Here is a 12100-nt window from a genome sequence, read left to right on the forward strand (position 1 = left end):
AGTTTCCTTGTGTTCCCAGGATCTGGCCCAGTGCATGGTATACAATAGGTACTTAACAGTCAAATCATGTAAGAGTGCTTTTTGTAGCACTGACTGTAGTGCTACACAAAACAAAACACAACACCTAGAAGCAGTTTGGATTTCAATCTAGACCAAGCTTGTCCAAGCCACATGGCCTGCTGCATGCAGCCCAGGATGGCTTTGAATACGGCTTAACAAAAATTAGTAAACTTTCTTAAAACACTATGAGATTTTTTTTTTGCAGTTTTTTTTTTTAATTTTTTTTAGCACATCAGCTATCGCTAGTGTTAGTGTATTTTGTGTGTGGCCAAAGACAATTCTTTTTCTTCTTCCAATGTGGCCCAGGGAAGCCAAAAGATTGGACACCCCTGATCTAGACTCTAGAAGGGTGTGGTGGAGTAACTTGCAGCTCGTCCTGTACTGTGGCAATTTAGTATTAAAAGGCATCAGTATACACTCTGTGAAAACAGACAGTCAGGGACCACTGACCATTGGATGACTTTAAGGAATTACCATTAATAGGGTAGGTCTGGGCCAGGCGCAGTGGCTCACGCCTGTAATCCCAACACTTTGGGAGGCTGAGGAAGGTGGATCACTTGAGGTCAGGAGTTCGAGACCAGCCTGGCCAACATGGTGAAACCCTGCCTCTACTAAAAATACAAAAATTAGCCAGGCGTGATGGCAGGCGCCTGTAATCTCAGCTACTCAGGAGGCTGAGGGAGGAGAATCGCTTGAACCCAGGAGGCAGAGGTGGCAGCAAGCTGAGATCATGCCATTGCACTCCAGCCTGGGCAACAAGAGCAAAACTCTGTCTCAGAAAAAAAAAAAATGGTGTAGGTCTGATGATGGTTTTGTGGTTATGTGTTTGAACCTGGAGGACATGGGAAGGCCACACTCCAAGGGGTCAAACCCGATTATCTGGTTGGAAGGGCTGTAAGGGCATTTGAGATGGGGGCTGGAAAGCAAGAAAAAAGACTGAAGCAAAATGGAAAACACAGTGCATAAAACTAGAATGCAGCTAGATTATGACTGCAAACAGGTAGAAACTGAATATGCAAATAGGCAAGGAGTAGAAGGTCCTGTGGACACATGACAACATGGATTTGATGAGAGAAGAGGTTGTTTAGGTGAGGCAGGTTTTGTCTTGGATTTCTTTATTTTAAGGTAATTACTATAATAGAATCACCACAATGACAATAAAAGGAAAGGCTGACCATCCACTGTGCAGACGAGGAAGCTGAGGCCCGGGGAGTTAAAGCCCTTTTGAGCCAAGAGTCTTGATTCCAGGTCCAGTCTCTGGTCACAGACCCAGGTGTTCTGGGGTGAGTGAGGTGGTAACCCCATGGAGAGAGGGGGTGCCTTGAGGAAGGGCTTTCAGAAGTGCTATGCCCCAGCCATGGAAGCAGGTCCAAGTGGGTGCCCGGGTGAGGCTCCAGGGGTGGGTTTGGAGGTGGACAGGGCTCCCAGGTGCCCTGAGTTGAGTGGATGGTGCAGGTGAAGGCTTCCCCAGCCCAGCACAGCATCTCCCAGTGGGAGACATGTGCTGCCTAAGGCTGGGAGCTGCCGAGAGACAGCCAAGTTTCTACCAAAGGCCAGGGGACTCTCCTGGGGCAGGGCTGGTGGGAAGAAACCGAGAAAGACTCAGCTGGCTTCTAACCAGGAAGCCCCCTCCCAGGTCACTGGGCAGATCCCCACATGGTGCCCTCTGGAGCTGTGTCCTCATTACTTACTGGAGTTCCAGGGGTCCCGGGCAGTCCTTCAGAGTGGCACAGAGGCGGGTGAGGCTTGGGGGCTCCAGAGGACACTCACTGAGGCTGCAAAGGGGCAATGGGCAGGGCAGGGAATCAGAGAAAGCCCAAGGTCCCTGGCTAGCCACAGGGGTTCTATCCTTCTCCCAGCATCCCTCACTCTAAGTGGGAGGCCACAGGCCCCTTCCCCTGTGGGGCACTCGCTCCCCTCCAGAGTCTCCCCTGCAGCCCCCATTCCTCCTGCCTTGACAGTGACAGGGCAGGACCCTGAGTTCCCAGCTGCCCTTGTCAGTGACTCTCCAAGTCCTCCCCACCACCCCCTCCAGAGCCCAGGCCACCATCCTCACTCACCTGGACCATTTAACACCCGCTGGGCTTCCACTCTTGCCTCCCTGCAATCCCTCTCCACCCCACAAGTGTCTCACATTTTAACACTGCAAATCTGACCAGGCCTCTCCCTGTTACCCTCTGTGGCTCCCCATTGCCCTGGGGCTAAAAGTGAAATTGAAATGTCCTTCCCAGGGCCTCACTTGCCTCCACTTTCCTGGAGGCCTAGAGAGAGGTGGGACCAAGTCAGGGTCTCACAGCCTCTCATGGCAGAGCTTGCAGATGGGGAGTGCATTTGTGGGGAGAGGCCAACCCCTTTCTTTCTGGAAAGTGGGTGTCCCCCAGAGCAGATGGAGACCCCAGGCAGGGAGTGGCTGAGCTGCTCTGTTTGCTTCACAGAAATGTGGAATATTCTCTCCAAGGAGAATGCGGGACATGGGCCAGCTGAGCTGCCCCTCAGGGGCCAGAACCCCCCAACTCCCAGCACCCCTCACACCCATGCCTCTTTCTTTTCCTCTTCTCTTAAACTTCCTCTCTTTCCTCTATCCCAATCCCCAGCCTTAGCCCCCTGCTAGCTCTGCCCCCTCTGACGCCTCATCCTTATTGTGGTTACCCCCAAACAAGAAGGGCTGGGACAGTACCAGAGGCTCCTGGGGATGCAGCGCTGACGGAACCCTAAGAACTCGGCTCCAGCTGGGAAGTCTGGCAAAGATCCAGTGGCCCATATATCCCTAGGAGGGGGATCATTTAGAAAGGAAAGTTCAGATCACCCCCTCGGACTCCCAGCCCAGCCCATATACCCCTAGGAGGGGGATCGTTTATAAAGGAAAGTTCAGATCACCCACATTGGACTCCCAGACTTGGAAAGTCAGGGCTGGAAGGCATCTCAGAGACAATGCAGTCACTAGATCCTAGCTCAGTCCCTCATTGTTCAGATGGGGAAACTGAGGCTCGAGGAAGGGAAGCCCGAGTTAGAAAAGCCAGCAGCTTGTTCCTGTCCAGACGAGCAGGCAGGAGGATCCAAGACAGAGCCTCTCTGACCACTGCTTGGCATCACATGAGTTCTGCCTCCCTGTATGTCAGTTCTTTGGGCTTCAAGAACCTGGAGATTCCCCAGAAACAAAGATCCTATCCTGGGAAGCAAGACCACCCAGGCTTGAGCCACCCCTGACTCCTGACAGCCCATCTGTATGGCAGTGCCTTTTCTTGACACGCTAGCTGTGATTCTGTCTGCCCAGCCAGCTGCACATGGGCCCACCCTGTCCGCTGCCACTGCTCCCAAGTGAGGCCAAGAGGCCTGGTCCCACTAGAGGGCAGCCGGGAACATCATGAAGAGCTAAACTAGTATTGGTTGTTTACTGCGAAGACATGGAAAATTTTTTTTTCAGAGCAAAAACGGCCACTGCCTTCAGAGCGTGAGAGGGCAGTGACATGTATGAAGGGGTGGGTCTACAAAATTCCCCGAAAGGCAGAAGCACAAATGTTCTCCTGTCTCCTCCCACACAGCAGCAATCTGCGGGCACCTGCCCTGCTCTGGTACCTCTCCCAACCATATCCCTCCCTTCCTCCCATCTGCATTGCCTCCTTCCAAGGGGAAAAGAGGGCAGTTGATTACTGACAATTTACAGGGCTGCGGTGGGGGGGCAGTGGTTACTGAAGTGATGATTAAACCTAGTGTGCCGGACTTGGGTGGTTTAACTGAGGGCTGAGTGGTCAGCATGGGTCTGGGGGTGGGGGGACCTGCAACAGACGGGGACCAGAGCGGGAGGGGACTCCCCCACCCCGAGCATTCCCTCCTCACCTGCCTGTCTTGTCCCCTCTCAGGAGGATGTGTTGGCTTTCAAAGCTGGAAGCAGAGAGGAAGCAGCAGTTTGAAAATGGGCAAAGACCAACTTCCCTGGCAGTGGCAAGAACCCAGACTGGTCAGGGCAAGGAGGGCCTGGGGTGGCCTGCTTTCTCAGCAAACAAGGAATAGATTAAGCAACAATTACACGTATCAAGGCACATGCAAAACACACCACCAACATTTCTCATTTGATTCTCACAATAAACAATGAGTAAGAAATTCTTCTTTGTTGTTGTTTCAAAGAAAGGGTCTTGCTCTGTCGCCCAGCCTGGTGTGCAGTGGTGCAGTCATGGCTCACTGCAGCCTCAACCTTCCCCGGGCTCAACTGATCCTACTGCCTCAGCCTCCCAAGTAGCTGAGACTACAGGCATGCCCCACCATGACTGTCTAATTTTTGTATTTTTTGTAGAGATGGGGTTTTGCCATGTTGAGCAGGCTGGTCTCAAACTCCATGGCTCAAACGATCCTCCTGTCTTAGCCTCCCAAAGTGCTGGAATTACAGATGTGAACCATAGTGCCTGACATTTTTTTTCTTTGAGACAGAGTCTCACTCTGTTGCCCAGGCTGGAGTGCAATGGTGTGATCACAACTCACTGCAGCCTCTATCTCCTGGGCCTAAGCAATCCTCCCACCTCAGCCTCCAAAGTAGGTGCATGCCATCATGCTTGGCTAATTTTTAAAGTTTCTGTAGAGATGGGGGAGGGTCTCACTATGTTGTCCAGGCTGGTCTCAAACTCCTAGGCTCAGGTGATCCTCCTGCCTTGGCCTCCCAAAATGCTGGGATTACAGGCCTGAGCCAGGCCAGTAATTATTATTCTTATCTCCATTTTACAGATGAGGAAACTGAGGCCTGGAGAGGCTCTGAGACCTGCTCTGAGCTTGCAGCAGGTAAGTAACTGAGCCTGGTCCATCTGCTGTGGCACCTCCCATTCTTCGGGGTCCTTAGGGAAGGGGAAGGGAGGCAGACCTCCCCTGAAAACCATGGATGCGGTGCCCTGAGTGCTTGGGGTGGCTTGGCTGGCTGGTGCCTCCCCTTCTATATTCTCATCAGCTCCCACAATTAAGACAGGTCCCTGAGTCCCCAGTGGCAACTAGGAAGCTCCCAGTTTTCTTTTCTTTTCTTTTTTTTTTTTTGGAGATGGAGTCTCGTTCTGTCGCCCAGGCTGGAGTGCAGTGGCACGATCTCAGCTCACTGCAACCTTCACCTCCTGGGTTCAAGTGATTCTCCTGACTCCTGAGCGGCTGGCACTACAAGGGCCCACCACCACGCCCAGCTAATTTTTTTTTTTTTTTGGTATTTTTAGTAGAGACAGGGTTTCACCATGTTGGCCAGGCTGTTCTCAAACTCCTGATGTCACGTGATCTGCCCACCTTGGCCTCCCAAAATGCTGGGATTACAGGCATGAGCCACGGCGCCTGGCCTCCAGTTTTCTTAAAAGTCTCTGCAGCATACCAACATGGTACATGTATACATATGTAACAAACCTGCATGTTGTGCACATGTACCCTAGAACTTAAAGTATAATAATTTTTAAAAATCCTAAAAAAAAAATCTCTAAGGACTATCCAAAGAATGGGTGAGGCAGAGTCAATGAACTCTCTAATGGTGAATTTGGAGAAATTTGAGCATCCGTGAGGCCATACTTATTCATTCATTTGATCATTCATTCATTCAGTGGACACCCATCACATGCTCTCTGGATCTGGTGCTGCCCAAGGTGCTGAGGATGATAGGTTGGCATGAACTTGGTGGACGAGGGGTCCACGTGGGAGCAGATGGCCTGGGGGATGGCGGGCAGGGGCAGGGCTGGGGGTGGAGAGGCACGCTCACCTGATGTCCAAGTGGAAGAGCCACTGCAGAGTGGAGAAGCACCGAGCCAAACCCAACACGGCATCCAAGGACAAACCGTTCTCACTGAGGCTGGAGATCACAGGGGTGGCACAATGGAGGTCACTCAGGACCCAAACACATCCTCTTTGTGGTCAGGGCACAGGGCAGGGGAGGGCTCCCTGGTTCCAGATGAAGGAACCCACTGAACCCAAGATGGTCAGAGAGCGCCCCTTGCAAGTCCTCATGGTGGAGATGGGGAAACAGAGTCCCAGAGAGAATCAAGGTCTAGCCCAAGGTTATGAGACATGTTGGTGACAGAGCTGAGATGGGAACCCAGTGGGTCCCTCAGTCTGTGATGGATCTGAGGAGTGCTTTCTGGCTGGAGCTGGGCCTCCTTTTCTCCACCTGATAAGGGAGGGGTGGTGCCCAGGACAAAATGAAAATGCAGGGTCTCTTGTGCAGAAAGCAGGAACAAAGCATCTCCTTTCTTTCAGGGTCTCCTGTCAACTTGTCATTGTTTTCTATTTACTATTTAATGCTGCACTCCCCTCCCACGGGGACACTGGTAGGGCGAGTGTGGACCCTCACAGCACCAGGTCACGAGTCCACACTAATAAGAAGGTCACATGAGGACATGCTAAAACCTCCAGTGTTCACGTAATTTGCCTGCAATGGTTAGACCTTCCTTCCTTCCCAGGTGCAGGCCCTGAACAGGAACCAAGGCAACTCCCTTCCTTCCCAGCATTGCACAAAAACAGGGTGTGAGCAGAGGGTCCTTAGGCCCCAGCACTCATTCCAGAGATTGTAGTCACCAACAGAGGCCACGCCTGCAATTTATGTATTTACTGACTGGGAACCAGGACTCAGAGAGGGGAGGTAACTTGCCCAGAGTCACACAGCAAAGCGTGTTCACAGAGACAGCCTGGAATATAGGACCTGTGACCTCTCCCCCGGGCTCCTCTGGCTTTGGCCCAGAAGAGCTTGGGAGGAGGGGGCGCTTTGTGAGCCAAAAGCACCGAGGGCATTTAGGGATCAAGAACTCTGGTCCATTGCAGGCAAACTTTGGGGATTCCTCCCACACACTCTCTGCCAGGTACTCAGGGATCCTTGGCAGCCCTGGGCACCCTGCTTGAGTGTCCCGTCTGGTACAAACCCTCCCTGCCTACCCTGACCATATCCCAGCTAACAGCCCCAGCCCCCCCGGCACCCCAGGGCCAGAATAACAGCTGCCAGTCGTTAGTCATACTTCGCACCCACACCTGCCCTCCCCAGGGTGGCCTCAGAAAGCCTGTTCAGAGCTGCGGAGACAGGTTCCAGAAGTGAAACCTTGAATCAGAAGTGGGATTATTGAGTCACAGACTCTCTGAGTAAGAATCATCTATTAGCTAGCCTTTACCGAGCACTTACATTGTATTAGGGGCAATTTTCATGCATTTTCTGATTTAATCTTTACAATAACCCCAGGAAGGAGGGGGATGGGACAGAGAATGCTCCCCCTAGCCCCCCTCCCCCACTCAAGCCTCAGAGGCTCTGCCTAGTGGGCTACTCACTTCAAGGACTGCAGAGCTCCCAGCCCTGGGAGCAGCTGAGCCAGACGGGCTGCACCTTCATCCCCGAGAGCATTGCCTGAGAAGCTGGGGGTGGGAAGAAGGGAGGGGAGAACATTAGCAGGTGGGGAGTGGGTTGCTGGCAGCATGGTCCCTGCATTCCAGTTACTCAGCTTCCTGAAACTGGACACAGCCCCGGGCTGCCAGGCCAGATCTCAGTAGATCTGGCTTGGGCAGCTGGGGTCTCCCCCAGGTTCTTATTCTGAGGTTCATGGACCTCTGGGGGATCAGGGGTGAGCCTGTGAGCGTTTCAGACATGGGGGATCTGTATTTTGGGAGGAAGAGTCACAACTTTCACCAGATTCTCCAAGGGATTTCTGACTTCAGCAACGAAAGAACAGTTGATCTAAATCTTAAAAACCGAACCCAAACACCAACACTAACTCACTGTAATTGGCCCCACCCACCTTCCAACGCACAAACCACTCACTCGAGGTGGAGGTGACCGAGGTGGCAGCTTCCTCCCAGAGCCTCGCAGAGCTGCTCTAGGTGCTTTGCTTGGAGGCCACAATGTGTCAGCCTGCCCAGGGGCAAAACCACAGCACTGCATGCCCCGCTGAACAGAGGCGGAAAGGAGCCGCTTTCCCACTCCCCAGACACAGAGGCAGAGAATGAGGCTTGCAGGAGAGGAGGGACTGGGATGCATCTGGCACCCAGACAGACAGACAGAGAGGGACCAACACACACCACACCCATAAGATGTCACATATAGGCAGAGGGTGGGCAGAGACACAGACGGAAGGAAACCAAGACACAGAGAGACTCACAGAGAGAGAGAGCAGATCAGAGGAAGACAGATAAGACTGAAACAACAGATAAATAACTGATAAAACAGAAATACACGATGAGAGAGGGAAGAAATGAGAGAAAGAGGCAGAGGGACAGGGGGAGATTGGGACAGACAAAGACCAAGAGAGAAGGGGGGAAGGGTGCTGATGGGAGCCCCCGGGCCCAGGCACCAGGATCATGACAGAAAGAGCCCAGTGCTCCCCTTCACCTCTTTTCAGAGTCCCTACAACCCCTCAGCTGCTGGGGGTCAGGGAGCGAAGGGGAGTGGAGTCTCCTGGGCTTGGGAAGGTGGTTGAGGGGGCTGCCTTGTGAGCCCTGTCCAGGGTGGGCTGGGCAGGGGAGGTAGGAGGTAGGGAAGCCAGGCCATGACCCTTGGACACAGCAGATCAGGTGTCCTTCAGGGAGCACGTGGGGCCTGGGCACAGGTTTGGGAGCAGGCTCTGAGCAGGGGAAGGGATGGGGCTGGAATCACACACAGGGCTGGAGGCCATCACTGTACCTCATCCTTCGGGAGCTCAGAGGCAGCTCAGAGGGCATCTGGAGCATGAGGCTGTCAAGAAATGCAGCCCTGGAGGGACATCACCAAGGCCAGGCTGAGCAAAGGCCATGTCTGCCATCTCCAGAATCCATCCTCAGCCTGGCCTTCCACCATCTAGCCCTATACTCCACCTAGAGTCAATCAGACCTTGGTGCCAATTTGGCATCTCCACTTCCTGGTTGTGTGACCCTGGACAAATCACAGCCTCTCAGTGGGAGGTTGTATGTGAACTGCCTTAGTTTGGTGCTTGGTGCATACATGGCAAGTGCTCAATTAACCTTGACTGCTATTAACATTAGTCTCATCCTCCTCCTCATCTGTGCTTCAGAAATGTAAGCCCCAGCTCGAATCGAGCCTTCAGTAGTTCAGACTCTACAGAAGAGATTGTGGGTGGGCTCCGGGAGCAAAGAGCTGAGTCTCTACCCATGCGCTGGGCTGGGGCAATCCAGGACTCTAACGGGTCCTTTTGTGAAAGGGATCCAGAAGTTCCGACCGAGACCAGAGCTACAGGCCAGGCAATCCCCTGGGTTTAGGCTGGAGGGCTCTAGTCTCCCGGCATCCCCCTCTGGCTACCCAACTCCTGCCCTGGCATGCTGTCTATATCCTACACATCGGGGCTCCTTTCAGGCACCATGAGAGGTGGAGGTGGTCTGGCTTTGGACCCTCCCCCTTTGGGGCTGCATCCTTTGCCAAGCCTGCTCACTTCCCGCTCTTCTGTGAATTTGTCCAGGTCACCCTGGCAGTTGACTGACTGGCATTGCTGTGCCAGCTGTGGAGAGCAGAGAGGGAAATGTCCCTGACTGAGCATGGAGTTGGGGTGAAATCAGGCCCTACCTCTCCTGGGGCCCCTCCTGCTCCTCTGGCCCCTGGGCAAACATGAAGACCACAGTTTTGTGCTGCAGGCTGTGAAGAGAAAAGAGGGGTGAGGAAGCGAGAGGTTATTGGCTCCCTGTTAACTATTTCTTTTTGAGACAGGGTCTCAGTCTGTTGCCCAAGCTGGTGTGCAGTGGTGCAATCATGGCTCACTGAAGCCTCCACCTCCTGGGCTCAAGCAATCCTCCCACTTCAGCCTCCTGAGTAGCTGGGATTACAGGCTTGTGCCATCATGCCCAGCTAGTTAAAAAAAAAAAGTATGTAGAGACAGAGTCTATGTTGTCTACTCTGGTCTCGAACTTCTGGGCTCAGGTGATCCTCCCACCTTGGCTTCCCAAAGTGCTGGGATGATAGGTGTGAGCCACTGTGCCCGGCCTGTCACTTTTTACCCCTGGCCGGGAGGACTTCTCAAGTGCCATCCCCCTGCCTCCAGCTGCAGCCACTTCCTCTGACTCCCCTCTGACTTCCTCTGAGCTTTGGGAGGGCTGAAATCTTTCTACCACAGATATTTCACAAATGTATCTATTACCTAAGTAAGCCCATTTCCTGGCAAGTCTTAAAAGAAAACAAATTCTGTGTTCTCTCTTTTAGCCCCAGACTGAAACCGCTCTGTCTGCTAGTCAGTGTTCTGTCTGTGCTCAAAGTATGTGTGGATTACCCCTGGTAATCTCTGGAGTGTGTCCTTCAAACCTTCCATTTTCTAGTGCAATAATTTTTGTCTTACAAACATGGGATTAAATTATAGATTCTCTTTTTAAACATCAGTTTTTTAAGGGGTAGAAGCAAGGATGACAAATAATTATTAATACTTGATCATTATTGATGGGAACAGATTATATATACCATGCTCTCTCTTTTTTTTTTTTTTTTTTTTTAAATTTGAGACAGAGTCTTGCTCTGTCTCCCAGGCCAGAGTGCAGTGGCGTGATCTCGGCTCACTGCAACCTCCGCCTCCCAGGTTCCAGAGATTCTCCTGCCTCAGACTCCTGAGTAGCTGGAATTACAGGTGCACACCACCACGCCCGGCTAGTTTTTGTATTTTTAGTAGAGACGGGGTTTCACCCTGTTGGCCAGGCTGGTCTTGAACTCCTGACCTCAGGTGATCCACCTGCCTCAGCCTCTCAAAGTGCTGGGATTACAGCATGAGCCACAGCACCTGGCCCAGATTATACCATTCTTTCTGCCATTGCATATCTTGAAAAGCTTTATTATAATCTTTTGTAATCTTTTAAGATAATGAGTTAAAATTTTTATGTTTGGCCTGGTGCAGTGGTTCATACTTATAATCCTTGCTCTTTGGGATGCCAGGGCAGGAGGATCATGTGAGCTCGGGAGTTTGAGAACAGCCTGGTCAATATAGCAAGACCCTCTCTCTACTAAAAATAAAAAAAATTGCCAGGCATAGTGACTCATGACTGTAATCCCAGCACTTTGGGAGACTGAGAGAGGTGGATTGCTGAGCCCAGGATTTGGAGGTTACCGTGAGCTATGACTGTGTCACTGCACTCCAGCCTTGGTACAGAGCAAGATCCTGTCTCTAAAGAAATTTCTTTACGTTTACTTAATAACTCCCCGTCACCCTTCCATATTGAAACTGCATCTATATTATCACTTTTTTTTCCATGGTTCCACTGAGTTCTCTCTGGAAGTAACTTAGTCTAACTAATATCCCTCGGTTAAACATTCCAGTTATTTTCTTTTTTTTTCCTTTTATAACTAATACTGAGGTGAACATCCCTACAGCTAAATGTGTTTGTACAATCATGATAATTTATTTAGTATAAGTTCCTGGAAGTGAACAGGGCATCGCTTGGAATGCACTAGGGACCCTTTATTGAATCATCATATACAGTGAACCAAGGTCCCCTAATCTACGTTTTGGGTGAATCGGTTTCCCTCTCCTCCCTTGAGGGGTGTTTAAAGCAGGGACCACCCTATTAGGTTGAGAATGAGGCTTTCCTCCGAGTGGGAACTGAGTTGACATTAATCAGCATCCGTCCTCACCTCCCCATACTCAACAGCGAGACTTACAGAAATAGGATTGGGTGCCCTAGTGGCAGAGCCTGGATCTGTGAATGGGATAGGGGGTCGCATGTCACTTGTCAGTTGCACACGTCATGAACTGACGGTCTGCTCTCAGGAGAAAAAGTAAGGGACTGAGGGAAGCCAAACAGAGCAGGTCCTTGGCCTGGTCTCCCAGGGAGCTTTGTCCCACTGGAGAGTTTGGGCTGGAGAGTTGTGCCCTCTGCCTCTGTCATTGGCCACTCCAGGTTAGGGGGAAGCGGGGATTGTATCCTCCCAGGCATCTCTGGTTCTTATCAGCCAAGGGTAGTTCTCCAGAGGTATAAACTGTGAGCAGCCTATATCCGCAGCAGCTAGGAAGAGGGGTGCCGGCTGTAACAGGGTCTGGGTGGGACAGCAGCAGCATCTTCTGCCAGTCCCAAGGCCTGGGCCCAGAAGGAATTCCAAGGGCTTCAGAGAGAGCATGATTGGGGGGGTGGGTACCGTGGTCTGGGGGAG

General features: G+C 52.0%; 1 protein-coding gene across 33 annotated transcripts in view; it reads right to left on the minus strand.

Moving 5' to 3' along the window:
• Positions 1 to 12100, minus strand: part of NLRC5 (NLR family CARD domain containing 5) — a 94551-nt gene that overhangs the window by 33870 nt on the left and 48581 nt on the right. For 21 of the 33 annotated variants that reach the window (XR_010114189.1, XM_055297913.2, XM_055297916.2 and 18 more), the window contains 8 exons: positions 9542 to 9610; positions 8669 to 8737; positions 7811 to 7900; positions 7324 to 7407; positions 5774 to 5863; positions 3898 to 3942; positions 2738 to 2827; positions 1752 to 1835 (listed from right to left, as the gene is read on the minus strand). Coding sequence is in view for 32 of the 33 variants with exons in the window: in XM_055297913.2 (XP_055153888.1) it covers positions 1752 to 1835; positions 2738 to 2827; positions 3898 to 3942; positions 5774 to 5863; positions 7324 to 7407; positions 7811 to 7900; positions 8669 to 8737; positions 9542 to 9610 (621 nt within the window). In the remaining variant the exon portion in view is untranslated. Of the gene's footprint in view, positions 1 to 1158; positions 1638 to 1751; positions 1836 to 2737; positions 2828 to 3897; positions 3943 to 5773; positions 5864 to 7323; positions 7408 to 7810; positions 7901 to 8668; positions 8738 to 9541; positions 9611 to 12100 lie in introns of those variants that run through there. The other 12 variants (XM_055297934.2, XM_063611875.1, XM_063611874.1 and 9 more) reach the window with 5 other exon arrangements.

This window comes from Symphalangus syndactylus, chromosome 11 (assembly GCF_028878055.3).
Source record: "Symphalangus syndactylus isolate Jambi chromosome 11, NHGRI_mSymSyn1-v2.1_pri, whole genome shotgun sequence".
Classification (NCBI taxonomy): Eukaryota; Metazoa; Chordata; class Mammalia; order Primates; family Hylobatidae; genus Symphalangus; species Symphalangus syndactylus.